The 19360-nt window shown below is 41.6% G+C and overlaps 2 protein-coding genes and 1 long non-coding RNA gene across 10 annotated transcripts in view; 1 reads left to right on the forward strand and 2 right to left on the reverse strand.

Annotated features, from left to right (window-relative positions):
• Positions 1 to 2590, reverse strand: part of ARL13B (ADP ribosylation factor like GTPase 13B) — a 46963-nt gene extending 44373 nt beyond the window's left edge. For 2 of the 7 annotated variants that reach the window (XM_063348899.1, XM_063348890.1), the window contains exon 1: positions 1992 to 2263. The gene's annotated coding sequence lies outside the window, so the exon portion shown is untranslated. Of the gene's footprint in view, positions 1 to 1991; positions 2265 to 2533 lie in introns of those variants that run through there. The other 5 variants (XM_063348926.1, XM_063348871.1, XM_063348907.1 and 2 more) reach the window with 4 other exon arrangements.
• Positions 2591 to 2756: 166 nt separating this feature from the next.
• PROS1 (protein S) overlaps positions 2757 to 19360 on the forward strand; it is a 35927-nt gene continuing 19323 nt past the window's right edge. Inside the window, exons 1-7 of the mRNA XM_063348850.1 lie at positions 2757 to 2969; positions 8219 to 8376; positions 9468 to 9492; positions 9824 to 9910; positions 12531 to 12653; positions 12805 to 12927; positions 14845 to 14970. Coding sequence (XP_063204920.1) covers positions 2891 to 2969; positions 8219 to 8376; positions 9468 to 9492; positions 9824 to 9910; positions 12531 to 12653; positions 12805 to 12927; positions 14845 to 14970 — 721 coding nt within the window. The 5' untranslated portion in view covers positions 2757 to 2890. The remainder of the gene's footprint in view (positions 2970 to 8218; positions 8377 to 9467; positions 9493 to 9823; positions 9911 to 12530; positions 12654 to 12804; positions 12928 to 14844; positions 14971 to 19360) is intronic.
• The window catches only part of LOC134521871 (uncharacterized), a 114244-nt gene continuing 102219 nt past the window's right edge, over positions 7336 to 19360 (reverse strand). For both annotated transcript variants that reach the window (XR_010072888.1, XR_010072891.1), the window contains one exon: positions 7336 to 7764. This is a non-coding gene — a long non-coding RNA (uncharacterized LOC134521871). The remainder of the gene's footprint in view (positions 7765 to 19360) is intronic.

Below are 19360 nucleotides of genomic sequence, written 5' to 3' on the forward strand. Positions count from 1 at the left end.
GACAACTACATCATAGCAGAGGAATTCTGTCTAAATACGAAACCCCAAAGAGGGGTGGGCAGGAGGTAACAAATAAGATTAAAAGTGTCCAAAACATGCTGCTATAGAAAGAAAGGGCATTCAACACTGATGAGAAAATCACGGTAGAGAGGCAAATCACATTGCATTATGCTGTTTTGAAGAGACTGCATTTCTTGAACTAGCAAAAAATTGATCTCTGAAATATGTATGGAACATACCCCATGTATTTTATTCGTTGCATTAACAACATTCAGGGAGTTGTTCCAACTATTATATCTGTCAGACTGAACTCTTTATGCTTGTTGAGGTGAAGCAAAACCAACACACCCACAAGCTCAGAAATTTGTAAAACCGTGTCGTTTAGCTAGTATACCATTTAGCTAGCAGGTCAGCACAAATGTAAACAACCAAGAATGTCAAAGATCACATTTTTAGGTAAGAGAACAGAAAACCTATACTACAGAGACTAAGAAATACATGTCAGACAACTGCATTAACTCTACACTCTAGATTTAGATCAAGAGCTACTTAGCAGCCCGCATGTTATGTGATCCAAAGCACTGGGTACCAACAAGTCCAACATCCAAAGTCATCTGATGAATAAGTTTATCTAATTCCATATCAAAGTACAAAACAAGCACTTTTTACAGATTTCAATGTCAGAGTTTACATTAAATGTTTTGCCTTTGGTAGAGGCTTTTACGATAGAGAATTTTTTCAGTCATAACAAGCTCTCACTTTGCTAGAAAGTATAATTAAAAAATGTTTAAAGCTGACTCTCCTCATAAAGTTTAATTATTTAACTTCCTACTGTGATGTTTCTTGTTTAACTTTTAATTGTAAGAAGTCAGTATTTTAGTTGTATTGCATTATCTTTATATGTGTAAGAGTGTAGTGATAGGATGAAAGAGGGTAGATTTAAATTAGATATTAGGAAGAAATTCTTTACTGTGAGGGTTGTGAGACACTGGGGCTTTAAGCAACCTGGACTACTGTGTGGTGTCCCTGTCTGTGGCAGGGGAGTTTGGAACTAGACGATCTTTAAGGTCCCTTCCCACCCACACCATTCTATGATTCTATTATATCTTGAAGAGCAAACCAAGGGATTGAGCAGTGATGAAAGCATAATCAGCAAAAACGTCAATGTCATCCTCTCTGCCAAAACTGCAGCATAGTTAACAGGTGCATGACGTGCAAGAAAGAACTATAATGTCTTGAGACTGAAGCATACAAGTATTTGTGAGAAATAGCTCTAGGACCACCAGTTCTTCCGTAATGAAAAGTTACTATAAGACTAGCAGTTCAAGTCAGTTTTGCACTTTCCAGTCACGTTCCTACCCTCCTCGTGTTTCCAAAAAGAAGCCCTAAAATCCAGTCACTTTTTTTCAGGCACACTTCCTCCGCTTCGCTCTTCCACTGAGGGAGTAATTTTTTGGTTTTTAAAAATCAACATTACAGAGAAAATCTACTCCAAGTATATTTTCTTGGCAGATTTTCTTGCTTCAAGACTTACAAACTGGCTGCCAAACAGCCCGAGGCCGTCACTACGGACACACACCCATGTGTTTTATGTGGCGACGATGGACCGGGACTTGAAGAAACCGGAGCCGGGTTCTGCCGGTCGGGAAGCGAGCAGGACGCCGGACCCGAGCCCGGCGGGGCGGCACCACCCGCCAGCCCACCCGGGAGACTTCGCAGCCCCGCCGAGGGCAAACTTACTCCGGGCGCTCCTCGGAGGCGCAAGCACCCAAAGACACCCCGCCGCACGGCGGGGCGCCCGGCCTTCAGCCCCGACCCCCGGCCGCCAGCCCTCGCCCCTCTCCCGCGGCACCGCCGGCAGCCCGCCGCACACGCCGCTCCTGGAAACACAGGCCGGGTCGGGGCAAGGCCAGGCCGCACAACCAGCCGCCCCACACCAGTACCCGGGGCGGCCGGCAGCCCCCCCGCAGCCGCCGCCCGGCGGCACTCACCGGTCGCGCTAACGGCGCTAACGGCACTAACAGCTCCGCGCCGCGCAGACCGACCCCGCCGCGGCGGCGGGACCTGGCGCTGCTGCCGAGCGGCGGGAGGCCGCGTCCGAAGGCGGGGAGCGGGGAAGGGGAAGGCAGCGACGGCGAATTCTCCGCTCGGCTCCGCCGCGCCGGGCCCGACGCGGCCGCTCCAGGGTCACGTGCCCGGCGCCCCGCTCACGCGAAGCCGCTCATTGGTCGAAGCCGCGATCTCCGAGGCAGTGGGGACGCGTAACCAGGCCGGTAACCCCTGGTTACCGCCGACGGGCGCCGGGAAGGGACAAAATTGGCGGCGGCAGCAGCGGAGCGCGAAGGCAGGCAACGCCGATGCTCGGACGGAGAGGCGGGGGAGGGCAGGCCCGCGGCTAACCAATAGGAGCGGGTAGCTACCCCGGTGCCCGGGGAGGATCAGCCAATCAGCTGTAAGGGGGCGAGGCAGCAACGCTATCCCCCGTGCCCGGTCTCCCCCCCCCCCCCGAAAATAAACAACGGCGCGACCCTACAGTACTGTCCGCCGCCGGCCCCGCTCCGCCCTTCTCCCGACGGTGCGGGGCCCTCCGTGGTTTGCTGCCTCTCGCTGGTTGTGCGCGGCGGGAGCTACTCCCTGCGGAGGATGCTCGGGGCCGCCCCTCGGCGCGGCGCGGCGCGGCCGCGGGTCAGGCTCGAACCGCCGGCAGCGCTGCGCCCGGCGCCCTGTTGACGCTCCCGCAGGACAACGCTACCCGGACAGGGCCCAGCCTCCCCCCGCCCCGCTGCCCCTCCCTCCCGCCCCCAGAGAGCTCGCCCGACCCCGCCGCCCAGAGGAGGCGCCTCGCAGTCACGGCGCGGTGCCCGGTCCCGGCCGCCCCCCCCCGGTAGCGATGAGGCCGCGGGGCAGGCGGTGCCTCCCGCTGCTGGCGGGCCTGGCGGTGGCCATCGCCCTCGCGGAGGCCGCGACCTGTGAGTGAGGCGAGGTTGGGGCGGGTGGGAGCCAGCAGGGCTGGGGAGCGCGGGCCGGTGTCCGTTGGCGGCCCTCGCGCTCCCAACCGCCCGTCCCTCAGCGCCGGGGGCGCCTTGGGGCCGGGGGCGAGGTGCCGAGCGGGGGGCCGGCTCCGTCCCCCGTGGGAGTGGGGACGGGGGTGTTGCAGGCGGGCGCCTCAGCAGCGAGGCGAGGGGCGGCCCATCCCCGCGGTCCGGTGCATCGCCTTCCTCCCTTCCCGGGTAGGTGCCACCGGGCCGCTGCGGCGGCGGGGCGCCTTGATCCCATCGGTTTTGGCTGCTTTCTCGAAGCCAGCCGTTACTGTTGGGGCAGCGGAGTTTGGAGTCTGATCGCGGCTCAGAAGCCGTTTGCGGACGAAAACGCAGCTCTGCAGCTCGGAGCTGTGCCTTCAAATAGCGCTTGGCTCATTGTCAGAAGGCTGGAGCACCCCTCCTGTGAAGACAGGATGAAAAAGTTGGGGTTGTTCAGCTTGGAGAAGAGAAGGCTCTGGGGAGACCTCGTAGGAGCTTTCTAGTAAAAAAAAAAAGCTGTACAAAGTACAGGACACTTGGAGAGGGACATTTTACAAGGGCGTGCAGTGATAGGATGAGGATAATGGCTTCAAACTGGAAGAGGGTAGGTTTAGATCAGTTATTAGGAAGAAATTTTTCACCATGAAGGTGGTAAGGCACTGGAACAGGTTGCCCAGAGAAGCTGTGGATGCCCCATCCCTGAAAGTGTTCCAGGCCAGGCTGGATGGGACAAACATTACTGGAGTAACCTGGTGTAGTGGGAGGTGTTCCTGCCCATGGCAGGGGGCTTGGAACTACGTGATCTTTAAGGTCCCTTCTACCCCAAACCATTCTATGATTCGCTTGGAAGAAAACTACTCAATAGGTCATGGTCTCAGAAGAGTGACGTTATTGTGGAGTCCACACAAGCAGCCCGGACTCTCTTGATAAGTTCAGACCTATCAGCCTAAGTAAGAACTACATGCTGCCACAAATAAATACAAAAATCAAAGCTTAGGTCTTTGACACTATAGTCTTTGAGCATAGTACTAAAAGAAGACAACATGTATCTGGAACAAGCAGAATTGGAGCTCAAAGTAAGCCAGTTTCTGACGTCTTTTACTAATGATTAAACAGAAGAAAAAACTAATGTTTACTATTCGGACTTCTGTTTGAATGCTAGGGATTCTGACTATGAAGGGAACAGTATGGAAAGATGAAAGTTCATTTTATAGCATTTTTGAACAGGTCCTAAAAATAAATCTTCTAATAAATATTTCGTAATGTTCTTTTCTCCTGTTTTCGTCACATTTTCTGTTCCATTTATCTGCCCCGTTGCATACCTTGTCAATTTTCTCTTTTATGAACAGTGGGAAATTAGAAGTTGTCCTACTCATGCAAAATATCTGTGGTCCATGTAGTTGCTTTCCTGTCCCTGGCTCCTGGCCAGGGATTTCTGGAACAGTGAAAAAAAGGGAGAAAACAGAAAGATCTTAATAATGCAGCTTGTACCATTCAGTAACTATAAAGGAAAGTTGCCTCTCTGCTAGTCTTAGTGTGTCTGCATTTGGTCCAACATCTAGTGGCCCAACACATTTTGGATAAGATGGAGAAGGAACTGGCAAACATTAGTAATTGGTTGGCTTTATTTTGTTGTCTACATAAAGCTTATGTCACTGATGAGCATTTCGTGAGACTCCAGTGGCTGGAGCTATGGAGCTGATTGCAATATAACAGCTGTACAAACAAGATGATGCCACTTTCTACAGTGGCATCACATGTCCTTTTTATTCAGTTTAGCGGTCAGAGAGCACTAGTAGGCTACAACTGCTTTCCACAACTGTGGAATTAGGTAAGCAGCTCTTAGCTATGTTTAACTAGCCCACTTAGGCAGGTTTTTAGCTGCATCTGCACTACAAAACAGCTGTAAGAAACCAGTGAATCTCATCCTCTCCCCCCATTATTTTTCTTTTTCAGTAGCATTACTTCTAAACAGGTGCTTGATAAGTAATCACTACACAGTGTCTGTACAACACTTACTGAAATCGTAAAGCTATTGAATTCCATAAGGCTTCGGTGATAACCAAATGAAGCACACGGAGTTCCTTAAGGGTTAACTATTGGTTTGGCAGGGCCAGAAGTGGGCTGGAGTTTCCTGTAATCAAACTGGCAGGAGCAGCAATCATCTGGGTTGTTTGTTGTTTTTTTTTAATAAAGGTCCTGTCATAATCTTTGTAAGGGAAAGCCAGTTGAGTAAATACAATCCTAACTTCATGCATGGGAATTGAAATACTTGCAATAAAAATATGTAATTTACATCGAGTTACATGTTTTATTTAAACTCAGAAGTCATAGGAAATCACCTTAGGAGAAGGCAGAACTACCAGGATGTCAGGGAAAAGACCTGTTTCCATTACCCCACTGTATTGAAAACATGAGGTAGGAGTGTAACATCTGGTGTAATGTGCTCAAGAACATTCCCTGCACTTGGAATTTTCTTGTGCTTTATTTACTGAAAAACTGTGTCAAAATGAGAATGATGTAGCTAAAGGTCAAAACAAGATTGTTTAAAGTTAGCTATGAATTAGACCTCATCTACACCACAGAGCCTCTGCCCCAAAGCTATGTCAGCATGCTTGCGCTGGTAGAAATCTCCAACGTAAACAAAATCGGCGGGTACAATGCACAATTTTACTATTTTGTTGTCACTCCTTTTGCATCACAACAGATGGACTTTCTGCATCCTTCTTATTAGCCTGCTTTTATGTAATGACAAATACAGCCATTTACCCAAATTAATGAAAATGACACTGCTAGCAACAGTTGGTGATAAATAAATTAACAAAATGTTTTTCTGGGTATGCTTCCAGTGCAGTTAGGGCTCAGAAGAGCTCTCATGAGGCCCTTCTTGTCCTGTGATCTTGCTGTGCTTTTGCCAGTCTCCTGGCAGATGATGATAGGTTAGTGGTGGGCTTGTGGATTGAGAAAAAGCTTCTCCTAACTGCTGTATGAAGGATATGTAACAACCAGAGAATCCAAATCCAGCTCTTGAAATGCGTTGTTAATAGCCCTTGAGAGGTACTTATGGCATACCTTAACATTCGTGAAAGTGGGAAACAGTAGAAGAAGAAAGCAGGATTGAATCATTTCTTTTGTGCCAAGAATTTCTGGGAGTGGGGGCCCAGAAAGTAAGGTAAGACTTTTCTTTCTATGACCAGCTTTCTAGAGGATCAGTTGTCACCTTACAGACTTCTTTACATTCTCCGGTGAGACCACCATGTACATCAACACGTATATAAGAAATGAATCCTCAAATAGCAAACTCGCTTGCTCATACACTTAGTAGTGGGGAAGGGCACAAGCTGACTTATCCTCCTTGCATTTCTAAGCAACTTGCCGGTTGCCCTCTGAGATAAAGGTGTGCTTCAAAACTTCAGGGGTATGCTGTAGTAGGGTCCACCTTACATCAGGAAATCTTACCTATTGCCTTACCAGAAAGATTCTTAGCAGAATGAAAGCAAACAGATCAGTTTGAAGTGACACGTTTATCCCACCATCAAATACATTTAGGATGCTGTAACAGAAGGGTTTCTTCAGGTCATTTTCCAGCGTTGCAGCACTTCAGAGTGCTTCAGTTCTGTTCCCCATCACTTGATAGAGACCTTTAGTAATGTGTTTAGGATGATATGGTTTTCGTTACATCTGTCACCTGAAAGCTATTCTCGCTTCAAGTTCTGTGCCTCATTAACTGCTCTTTCTAATAAACTTTTTAAGTTTTTTCTTTCCTGTTAGAGCACAGACATTTGGAGGCTGTTCTCTGGCACTTGGCTGCTGGCATGTCTTGTAAAGGCACTTTGGGTTTGAGGTATTACGTGCTCATAAACAGTACTGAATTGACTGTGTCTGCTTGAATTGATCTTCTTGGTAGACTAGCGATGAATACGTATGTACCCTGTATATGGTTTTCACTGCAGGTGTCATGACCCTCATGCAGTTGTGCTAGTCTGAGAGGTTAAGTTGTGCAAAGGCTGATAAAAGAAGGGCAAGTGTAGAAGTATGGTGCTGTCTAATTAACATACGTTGGCCATGCTCTTTAACCCTATGAGCTAGACTTTTTCCAATTATGCTCATCCATTTTTCTCTTCATCACAAGGTATGTCCAAAAATTAGACTAACAAGGAAGTTTAATTTAGTTGCTGTTCCTGTAGTGTTGTGTGCTCTACAAAGAACATCGAAGGAAACGGGCATCTTTCATTTTTAATATAATTTCTCAACTTGCTTATTTGTTTACAATTTGTGTAAAAGTCAATAAGATGACAATAACAAGATACATGAAAATCAAGTAATGACACATAAGGCAATAGGACAAGAGGAAACGGCCTCAAGTTGTGTGAGGGGAGGTTTAGATTAGATATTAGGAAAAATTTTTACACTGAAAGAGTTATCAAGCATTGGAACAGGCCGCCCATGGAAGTGGTGAAATCGTTATCCCTGGAGATATTTAAAAGACAGGTAGACGTAGTGCTTAGAGTTATGGTTTAGTGATGGTTTTTGTGAGTTTTAGGTTGATGGTTGGACTAGGTGATCTGAAGGGTCCCTTCCAACCAATTCTGTGATTCTATGATAACATGACGGATCTGAAATATAAAAGTTGGCTAGGATTGTATTTTGTCGTGGTAAATTGTGACTATATTTGTAGGTTGTCTGCCTTGATATTTCTCAGGATATCATTCCCACATTTTACTTTGTCTTGTTCTTTATGGTTCTGAAAAATAAAATAACATTTATGTTAATTACATATAGCAGGTAGCCTGATTTTATAAGACACATTTTTCATCTCTCAGAAGTTAAGTAGACTCAGAATATAAAAGGCTTCACAGCATTTTTCCATTTATTGGTCACATATCTCACATTTAGAATATCCATAGCTAAAAAAAATATCTTGTCCTGAATATGACATTTAAATTATGCTTCAGGCGTAGCGTTGCGCAAATGGTTTTTTGATGACTCAGGATTTTTTGGTCAGAAACAGCTACCCTACATACAGAAAACAGACTCCTAGGATTTCTTGCCCGGATTTTCTAAAATGATTGCAAACAGCAACTCCTGACTAAGCATTTAATTCACATTTTTGTGTTAGATTCTCATATTTGTTCAGTGCTTACAGTGTTTTTCAACTGTTAATAAATAAATAACAGAGGTCCTTTGTTTCTACAAAGTTTTGTCTCAGCAGTACGCCTCTCAGTTCCTGGTGAGGAAACGTCGAGCAAATTCTTTTATGGAAGAAAGTAAGAAGGGAAACTTAGAAAGAGAGTGCATTGAAGAATTATGCAATAAGGAAGAAGCCAGAGAAATCTTTGAAAATAATCCTGAAACTGTGAGTATCTATCTGATGAATATCTGTGAGATAGATAGTAGTTTTTTGCAGGGGGAAAGCTAGAAGTACATATAATTCACACTGCAAAGCTAAAAAGAAACGCCACCATGCAGACCACAAATTGGTCTGCAATTATTTTGTGTATAGAACCTGCACAATTAATAATGAAGACTGTATAAGCAGAGAGAATAGTTGAGTAGATATTATTTTAATTTCCAGTACGGATCACCAGTTTTAGACCACAGTTGTCTGCAAGCATTCCATGTGGGAAAACTGTGTTGGCTTCAATTAAAATTTTACACAGAGGATGCATGGCAGTGCAGCCTTTTTAATGAAGGGACTGGAGGTATCACTGCGAGCTTTCTTCCTAATGGGGAGAGCTCTGTTCCTCAGTTCATTCCCACTGCACACTATTTAGTGTTAGGTATATTTTATTCAGCTGTGTACTCTAAAAGGGTTATTACAAAATATATGTGGTTAAAATGAATTCTTGTCTCGCAAACTATATCAAGTCCATCTTCTGTCTTCGATAATACTGCATGTATTTGGATATACTGATTGTTAAGATCAAATAGTTTCAGTAATCAATAATAATAAACAATAATAAGTTGTTTTTAACAATTTCTGTTTTAGTAACCAAACTTTGTTTGTTATGAATTGCATGTGAGATCTTCAGCCTATTCCAGGGGTTTTTGTTTATTTTAGGGTGAAGGAGGGAAATAAAGGAGGCTGCTCTGCATCCAGTAACAACACTGGGCAAGATCCTCCCATTTAAAGAGACAATTTTCAAAGTCACTTTGACACCCAATTCATTTTAATAGCCTTCGCTTTGAAAGCAAAGTCCAATTCAGTGCAGTATCTTCAACCCTTCACTGAGTCTTGTGTTTATTAAATAATCTGGTATCTTAGCTTAAACAATAGTGATATAGAAAACTTGGTCTATATTCTATGAGTCAGAGTGACTTTTTCTTTTTTGCTTCTTTTGTAGTTGTAATACCAATATATTTTAGAACATAGTCAGTGATATAGTTTGCTATAATTCTATCTACCTTAAATTTTTCTTACTCTTTATTTTTCTTTTCTTTTTGCAGGAATACTTTTATCCCAAATATTTAAGTAAGTATGAATAACCTGAACAACTCTAGTATATCATTCACTGGTTGTCTTATTTGGGTAATACTAGTTTAGTTATTCCGCCCATAGCGCTTGAATGATTTCTGTGCTGGTTATAATGCATGGTGGCTCCTAGGCAGTTGTGTGTGCTTAGATCCTAGCAGAGGCACTCAGGCGGTTGGTATGTGATCAGCTGTCCTTAATATGCCCAGACAAGTTTTCTGATTCAGGCTGTGAGAACAGACTCTTTGAAGATGCCGTGCATAAGCTGTTGTAATTTCATTTTAAATAAGTGTTTGTATCGTAAGCAGATTGTGTGGGTTTGCATTTGCAGGCTGCCTTGCCTCCCATCGAGCCGGGGTTTTCAGGGTTACTGCAGTTACTCCAGATTCTCCAGCTGACCTGAGGGCTTGTGTCAATGGTAAGCGCTGCTGTTAGGTATTTTACTTAATGCACTCAGATCTAAGACCACACGCATACATGGCTCGAAAGCAGTTCACATAGGCAGAAAAAGAGACCAATCTCCATTTAACTGAGGCAAACTCAATAATCTGGAACAGAAATTGACAAAAAATATTAGGCGAGACCGAGCATTTTCAGAGCAAGTTGTGTAAGTGACTGTTTTTAACTTTATAAAGCATGCTGGAAAAGATAATTAACTGCAAAATGGAAGTCGTAATTCTTCCAGAAACATAGAATTGTGTCCTACACCAATCCACTGATGTTCCCTAGTACATCCTCTGTATTCTACCATATCTTTAATAGTTATGCCTGACTTTTTGCATCTCAGAAGTCCTGTTCTGTCAGTTAAAGGAAGAGGCCATCTGGTTTGATTCTCCTTTGTGCCACTCTTTGGCCCGTAGTTACACTGTAACTCTTCATGAGGTGAGTAACATTACCAGCTGAAAAATTCAAATATTAGCTGGAAGACATAGTCATTGACACAAGAAGGTCACAAAGCATGAAACTTGTGATATTGCTCAAATATATTTTTTTTTAACGCCTGTACGTTTATAAGTACAGTGTGTGTTGTGTTGTGTTTTATTTAGTAAATTCACAGGAAGAGATCTGTACCTTATTCCCTACTTGTCACAGTTGAAAAATCTCTCTAAACCTCTTAAACCTTTACGGACAGGTTACATCAAAGAAGCTTTCAGTTAGTTTGAACAGGGATACTTATCCTTAACCATCTGACACTGTTTCTGTCATTGAAAGCAACGGAAGGCAAAAAAAATCCATAGTAATTACACTGCACATGGTCATGGATGAACATATTTTCCAGATCACTTGGCCAACGTGACTGCTGTCACAAACTACTCCCATTCACATAATTCTTTCTCACTCTCATTAGAGGTCCTGGAAGGAAAGGATTTGTCAGAGTCGTGTGAACCTGCGGTGTTTCTTTATTACCCAGTGAAAATAACTAGTTTACTTGATGGCAATTGTATTTGTCCATTTGGGTTCATATCATAAAATCAAATTATAAAATCATATTATTAAATCAAATTACTATTGTTCGGTTACCAGGATAAAGGAGAAGTAAAGAGAGTATGCGTAAAGTTTGTTCACCAGTTGCACACTCCGAGGGTAACTCCACATATATCACCTATGAAATACTTTGCTCATACCAGACCTATACCACACTTATTCCTGCACCTACAAAAGCAGTAAATAATCAAAAAAGGAAAAAACACTGGGAGTTGTAGAACTTGCATTTGGAAATTGCTGTGAAGGAGCCATACATAAGCCCCATTCCTTTTATTTCTTCTGCACAATTTCTTCTGTCAGTCTTCATCTGCAACTGGAATCCTTTAGTTTGCGATATAAATATTACTTGACAAGCAGCATCTATTCTAGAGGTGCTCTATAATTTTGGAGCTTGGCTGGCCTCTGAGCTTTTGGATTTACTTGCAGCAGAATTTAATTAGACGCAGATTTAATTGACAAATATACTAACGCAGATTTTGTTAAGCTTTCTTAGTCACAGAAAGCTAAACTTTCTATGGGGCTCAGTTCTTTAGTTCTTTTGAGTGAAGTAAGAAATATTTAAGAAATCCAATGAGGCCTTAGGTACAGATTCATAGCAAGTGTTGGTCTTCAGGAACATTGCCCTTCATTCCACTTTTTTGAATCTGAACATCACAAAACCCTTTCTTCTTTTCATTCTGCTATCTGTTCTTTTAGGACACTACTTTTTTCTTTTAAAGCATGCCTCAGAATGACATTGCAGAGCTTTACAAGAACATAATGTTAAAGTAGAAACAATATATTTGTAATGTTTGAAGGCCTGCAGAAAAATAATCTATAAAGCTACCAGCATATTCAGAAGACACAAATAGAATGATGCATTATGTGGTATATGGATGTAAAATTATAAAAATGGTGGGAAAAGTTAAAAGAACTTTACTTATTTGGGTTAGAGCAAAAAAGGCAGTGAATTCTGTGTTTTCAGCCCCAGTCTATGTATTTTGAGCCTTGCTTTCTTAGGTCTTGCCGGCATGTATAAAGAGTCTTCAGTGGCTCTTTAAGATCCAAATTTATTTGTCATCGCAGTTATTTATAAAAGGTGACAGTGTTAGATGCTGATGTGTCTAACAGAGAAACTGATCTCTGTAACTCTGAATTCTTGGCATTGTTGAAACTTTGGTATTTCTAGCGAAATTTGTGGTAATATGATGGAACAGAGCACTGTTCTTTAAAAAGTTAAATAAGTCCTTAAAATGTAATGAAAATAGTATCGAGTCCATGTTTGGTCACATTTTGCAGGGATTAACATGGTTTAGTGAGTCATTTGTTTTCTAGTTGTTTTCTTTCTGACAAAGTACTGGTGGCTTTGTTTTTTCTCAATCAATCACTTGCAAATTCTTGCTGACAGAATTAGCAGCAAGGTGGTTATAGGGTACTTGATGTTACGCATCAAGCCCTTTCCTGTTTCATGAAAGATGAAAGGTATCTGTAGGAAGAGAAGAAGGAAGACTAAATTGATCCTTAAGGAAAAGTAACCGCAAATAACAAGTATTTCCAATGTTTCCATCCCACAGAAATTTCAAACCAGTGTAGCCCTCTGCCATGCCATAAAGATGGATATAAGGATTGCATAGACGGACAAGCCAAATACACATGTGTCTGTAAACCAGGATGGCAAGGAGAGAAATGTGAAGAAGGTATAGTCTCTACTCTCATCATGTTGTTAGTTCTTAGGGACACAGTTACAGTTGTACCGTTATTGAATAGCATCAGATCGTTAAGTATACCCACAGTTGGTCTATGAATGCCTTCCCCTTAGCAGAGATTTTTATTTTGTTTTCTTTCCAGATATAAATGAATGTGAAGACTTAAATGGAGGTTGTAGCCAACGCTGTTCTAATTTACCTGGAAGCTACCGTTGCTTATGTGAAGATGGCTACTTCATGCATTCAAATAAACGGGATTGCGGAGGTAGGAAGTGAGACTTAAGGAGGACACCATTACATGACAGTACATGGCCTGTTGACTAGAGAGGAAAGACTTTAGTCCAGTAGTTTCATAAATGCTCTAAGTCAGCACAGGCTTGCATTGCCTCTGAAAGATGCAGTCCTGCTTCACCCTGGCCACTCATTCCACCTACAGCCTTACACCGCTGCAAACATTTGTGCAACTGTATAGTGAACCAGATCAAGGATCTGAGGTTAGTTAAAACCAATTCAGGAAATAAAAAAAAAAAAAAGAGCAAAAGAAGAAGAAAAGAGAAGAAAAGAGACTATAATGTTAGATTCTGTTTCATTACTAGAGCTCTGTAAAGCTTGTTTTGGTCACTAACCAATTTCACATAACCTTTAAGCATGCTGAAAAAAGAGTCTAGAGTGGTGTGACCAGCTAACAGTGTAACCATGGAAATTCTGTCTGGTAAACACTGCACTGGTTTAGGCTGAATCACTCCTAATTAGTGATGCTGCTCTTTTGGGAGTTTGAAGTTCATTGGAGAAGAAACTATTAATGAATCTGAAAATGCTCTTAATGGAGAAAAAGATTTGTCTTCTACTCACCCAGCACACTTTTTTTTCTGTACATGCTTGTGTCTGTTATTATTGCCCATGACCTGTGCACTTCATTCCATTCCAGGTAAAGACAGTGTATTAACATAATTAGCAATTCTTACTGTATAGTTAGAAAAAAAATACAACCTCATTCCATTTTAATGTCATATATTTGATGCTGAATTATGCTGACAGTTTTGGATAATGTTAAATTCTGTAAGAGGCCAGACTTGAGGGCCTGCTGTCATTTCCTTTTTTTTTTTTTTTTTGGAATGCATAATTTCCAAAGAAATTCCAGAAGAACAGAAGATTGCTGTTTTGTCAAAAAGGGCAAGTAGATAAGTTGTAATTCTTGGAAAGATACTGGAAAATTGGTTAAAAAATAATCAAACATAAAAATACAGCAATGTACATTGGTACCTAGAGTACTAGTTCGATCATTTGATAAGCTGGATTTAAGTGTTTCATTACATCCACCTACAAAATTATAGACCTAGGAGTTTGGAGTATACATGGTAACTATAGAAAAGTAGGCTGAATTCAGGACAGCTTTGACTTAAAAAGTGTCAAGCTGTCAATATCAAGCTTGCTGGAATCCTAACAAGCCAGTGGCAGAATCTGTTCTTCCCGTGCAGCACCATCTCCACAACTACTACAAAATCACAGAGAAAACAAGAATGATCCCTGCACATACAAGCAGGAATTGAAATGCTACCAGGGATCTGATCTTTTTCTGTCTACCAGACATTTAGTAAGATTGATACTATATGCTGCATCCAGTTGTCACATCTGCATTTTGAAAATGACATTGAAAAATTGGAAACAACACAGAAGATAGACAGTAAAATGGTTTGAGGGATGAAGAGACAGTGAGGGACTTGAACGCCTGTCAGCATAGCCAATTAAAAGACAATTGTGACATGAATTGATCATAGCATGTAAGAAACTGATAGGATTATCTCTTGTCTTCCTGGGTGTCTTTTTCTAAGATAGGATTTTACCATGCAGCCTGGTTTAGCTTATAGGAAATTTGCAGACTGTTTCTCTCTCTGCCTTCCTGGACATGCATCCCTTTTCATGTTATCCATAGGACACGTGAGAGAATGAGAAAGGCAGGCAGGCAGAGAATTTGTTTTTCACTGAGGGCATGCCGAAGTGCCTTTTAGAGACCTCTGGAAATCATTATGGCTATAGCTATAGTCTGTTATGGAAGCATAATAAACCTAGCAAGAAAGAGACAGTTTGCCAGCCTCACTTAGTTTGCACAGTTTTGTACAGAGTTAGGAAAAATGGTATGTGAGAGAGCAACTTACTTTTAATAACTTGTTTGTATTTCTAGATATAAATGAATGTGTGTTACATCCAAACATCTGTGGGACAGCCATCTGTAAGAACACCCTGGGGAAATATGAATGTGAATGTGCTGAAGGCTACACATATAATTCAACTTCCAAGAACTGTGAAGGTAGGCCTTTCCCGCCCTTTTCTCTTTCTTTTGTCTTCCTTTTTGTTTTTTTTCTTTATTTTTTGTTTTTAATCCACTGCTATACCAAACTTTCAGAGGCTCAGTCAGGCTATATTACATGTAGTGTATATAGTTGCAATGACTTACTCCCAGCCGTTGGAGGGTTTTACAGTACACTTCCGTGTCCTACTGCATGCCAGATAACTTTCTCAGTTCATGGGAGCTCTCCTGTCCCACTGTAGAGAGGACTTTCTGCCCGAGCTCTCTAACAGCTGGGATGTTTCTTTCAGGTAACTTGGAGCAATGTGTTGAGGATCCGGACGTTACTAGAGTGTCTTGTACCTTGTTTTTAAGCATCATTACAGTTACAAGGATGGAATATTTGATGTCAGTTGGTTTAATATATACCCCCTAATTCAAGACAAGTTATAGCAAAAGCAATTAAAAGTACTTGGCAATTCCGAACTGGGCAAGACAGTTAGGAAGATTTATAAAGAGGCAGTCATCAGAAATGAAAACCATAATTAATCAAGTTTTCTCAAAAAGCTAAAAAGCTTGTCTTTATCCATCTGGTAGGCTGTTTAGATGCTTATTTAGCCCTCATGGCCCGGGGCTCAGTCTCTGTCCTTTATATGTCCTTAGATCTCAGATATTGGAAAGAGCTTTTCACTGGGATCATTGAATTCCATGTAAAATAATATTCAAGCGTCTAATCCTTCCTCAGGGTATCTAGTTATGCTAGAAAGTAACAGCATTAGAGTGAACTGATCTCCATTCTAGGCTGGAAGTGACAGCATGACACTTGTATAGAAGATTTTGTATAAAGACCCCCCCATTTAAAATAAAAAAAGTTCCTAAATATCCAGAAAAGGAGCTATGAAAAAAGGAACTCCACCAAAAGAATCCTTCCTCATGAGTATTCTGTTCTGAAATGAAAATCTGTAAGAAAGAACTTCAAGACAAAGTTCTGTAACAATTATAGCAAAGTTGAAAAGTACTGATAGCGAGTGGTAAAGCAGCAAGGAGCCATTCATGCGCGGGCTGTCATAAAATAACTTTTTCAAGTATTGAAAGTATTTGCGTAACTGTCCTAGAAAGTATTCTATTTCTATGTTCTTGTTAAAGTTTCTGTTTAGTACACACATCAGAAATTAAATTTCAGCTGTAGAAGAGAAATATAAGCTCTTACAGTTTTACTATGAAGGGAAATTTTCTACATTGGCAGTTTAAGAAAAATACATCAGTGACTGATTTTTATTTTAAATGCTGCCTTTATGTTATTGCTCTAATGGACACAAAAGTAGCTTCTTGCTGGCTATGAATCTTTTGCTCCATGGCTTTTCATGCAGTTTTTGCGTGACAAAGCTTTGCATAGTGGTAATGATTACATATTGAGATGTCTTTTTGTCCAGTTACTGTGGGATTAAAATGTTACTGACAATTTTGTCAGTGTGGACTGAAATGAGAAAAACTTCACAGTAATTAATCTAATTCTCTCTCCTCTTCATACTTTCTGCATATACATGGCTTACATCAAATTGAATTTAAGTATTATTTTTCTTCTGAAACACAAGTTCCAGAAGGTTGCAAGATGAGGACATTAAAACGAGCAAAGCCTTACCTCCTAGAAGGAGGATTATACCGATAAGCTTTCAGACCTTGTTGTAACCACATTAAATGAGTCACCAAATCCTGTCTAAGGACAGGATTGTGCAGACTGACAGGAATGTAGCCTTGCAGAAATAATAAATGACATTAGCTTTTCATTGTCATAGTCGTGTAGGTGGCCAAATTCAATTATGCTTATTAGAAAAAATCAGGCTTACATACATTTATGCACAACTATCTCTATGATGACAGAGACAATTAGAGTAGAATAGAAGAGGGTTTGGGTTTTTTCTTCACCCATTCCTAGGAGAATATTGCTACAGTTCTTCATCCCCACCCTTTAGGAGGCACTATCAGTAGGAGGATATCTGTAGAGTCCAGTCTTTGTTTCATAGAATACATACAATTTTAGATACAGGATTTGATTATCTTACCACCACTTTTGTAATTTCAAACACCTTGCCAAAAAAAAAAAAAAAAAAGGGGGTAGTGGGAAATAAGTAAGTAAGCTTATAGTGCTAGAGGGGTCTGTCTTGTAGTCAGTATTAAGGAGGCAAACCTAGCTGAACCCGTATTTTAAAGAATTACCTAAGTTTTGGCATGTTTTTCCCCATATTATTCTTTCTTCTCTGAAGGGGAAACTTCTCTTAAAGAAGTGACTGAACCAGTTAAATAGCATGGAGTATGTCTGTATTTCAGGTATTAGTCCCTTCCTAGCATGTAGTCTAGAAATTTGAGACAAGAAATCAGGGTTTCCTGTTCCCACATTAATTGTTCAAAACACACAAAACCTGCCCCTGCATTCATGCTCTGGGAAAATCACCATTTTTCCCTAGCATTATATAGAGTGGCTGCCTTCTAGGACATGGTATGCAGCTCATTTGTAGCCAATTTTATTGTATCTTAGCAAGTTATCCACAGCAAGCTATTTTAGCCTTCCACTGAAACAGCTGTATGAACCCAGGATGCTGCTCAGATTCATGGGTTTGTGTGAATGGCATTTACTGACTATTTTATGATGTGGAACTGACATTTGGACAGATCTGTGGGAAGCCTTTGAAATAGCTCAAACAAACATGCAAAGATGCTGACTGCAACTTGGAAGAAAAAAAAGCAGGATAATTATAGCATAAATGGTTAAAACAAACCTCCAAAAAACGTAGTCCACTCCAGCCTGTGCATGTCAGTGTTTTTGTAGCAGGACGATTAGCTCCACACAGGGAGATCCTGCCATTTGGACCGATCAGGGGTTCCAGAATATCTGATGAGGAAGGAGAATTCATACCTATCCAAGAAGCTTGCCTGTCCCTCTGCTGCTATAGCACACTCTGGAGAGAGACCTTACCCTTGAGCAGTAGGTTCATTTTGGGTAATGGAAATTTACACCCCCACAAGACTGGTGCAGGTCTCTGAGTAATTGATTTAACGATAGAAATTTCATTTGTCAACCTGTGTGATAAGCTTTCGTAACAACTTCATAAGTTTCTGTTTGTCAGCAGGCCCTGGGCCTGAGGAACATACTCAAAATTAACTGCTGCTTTTGGATTTTGTCATTGCCTCATTTGCGTGTTTGCTAGGATGCAAAAACAACAGTGACAAATGCAGCTTCACGTTGTAACACATCATCCTATAGTCTTAGTTTTAAATAGACGTCAGATTGCCAGGCACCAGAAATTATTAGGAAGTGACTTTCACAGCAGAATCCCTTTCACCAAGCTGAGCTTGCATCTGCTAGGTTAGACAACCCCCATCAAGACCATAAACAATTTAATGATTTCGAAATGGAAAGGAGTATGCATGCCAAATGAAAGAGTAAGAGGTAATCTCTCGTAGCTGGAGGAAGTGGAGGGGTCAATCAGTTGCACGTATGCATCAGCAAAGTATTTCTTAACAGCTGACCAAATACTGCCATGTGACTAATGCGCGAGCATTATCTTCGAAGCATATAGAAAGAAGTTTGAATAAGACTCCAAAATACACACTTAGATGTTGCAATCCACCCTGGTATATTACTCCCCTAAGTAGTACTACAGGTGACAGAGGCCAAAATGAATGAAATAGGAATTAAACCATAAGTAGAGGGTTGGTAATTTAGAGTTGCAGGTGTCTGCATGCATATATACACTTTTTAATAGGACGGCTTTCTCAAATCTGAACAAGGATAAAACTCTTAACACATGCAAACATTCACCTCTGAAGAGACTGTAATCATGACACAGTCACAATTTAATTTATATGCTCATTATTCAAAACTAATTCAAGTTATGAGTATGCAACACAGAAAACATTTGCAAAATGTCAGATCAACTTGAACAAACATTCTGAACAAACAAACTGTATTTCTATATTAACAATTCCTTTTACTTACTTAGCTGACATTTTGGATAGATGAAGCACTTGAAGGCATATAGAGCAGCAGAATTTCCTATGTAACCTTTTCTGCAGCTACGTACCTAAGACCAGTTAGAGACTGAACAATCCAAAAAGCCAGTCACCAACTCTCCAGTTAGATTTTAGGAACTGTCTTCCAATATGTATCAAACTGTTCCCCGGAACAGGAAAACGTGATGGCAACACTTGCTGGTCAAAGGTCTTCCACATGTCTTTAAGACCCAGCGTATCCTCGGAGAACCCTCCTGGGGCCGGCAGTGGAACCGTGTACAGAGCAGTTCATTTGAACTCACTGTTCGTAGAAGTACCATAATCTTAAAGCAGAGAACTCCCATGTTGTTTCTTTTCCTGTACCTCATCCCCTTGCAGGAGAGAGAGCTCTTCTAGTGAA

Source organism: Chroicocephalus ridibundus, chromosome 1, assembly GCF_963924245.1.
Source record: "Chroicocephalus ridibundus chromosome 1, bChrRid1.1, whole genome shotgun sequence".
Classification (NCBI taxonomy): domain Eukaryota; kingdom Metazoa; phylum Chordata; class Aves; order Charadriiformes; family Laridae; genus Chroicocephalus; species Chroicocephalus ridibundus.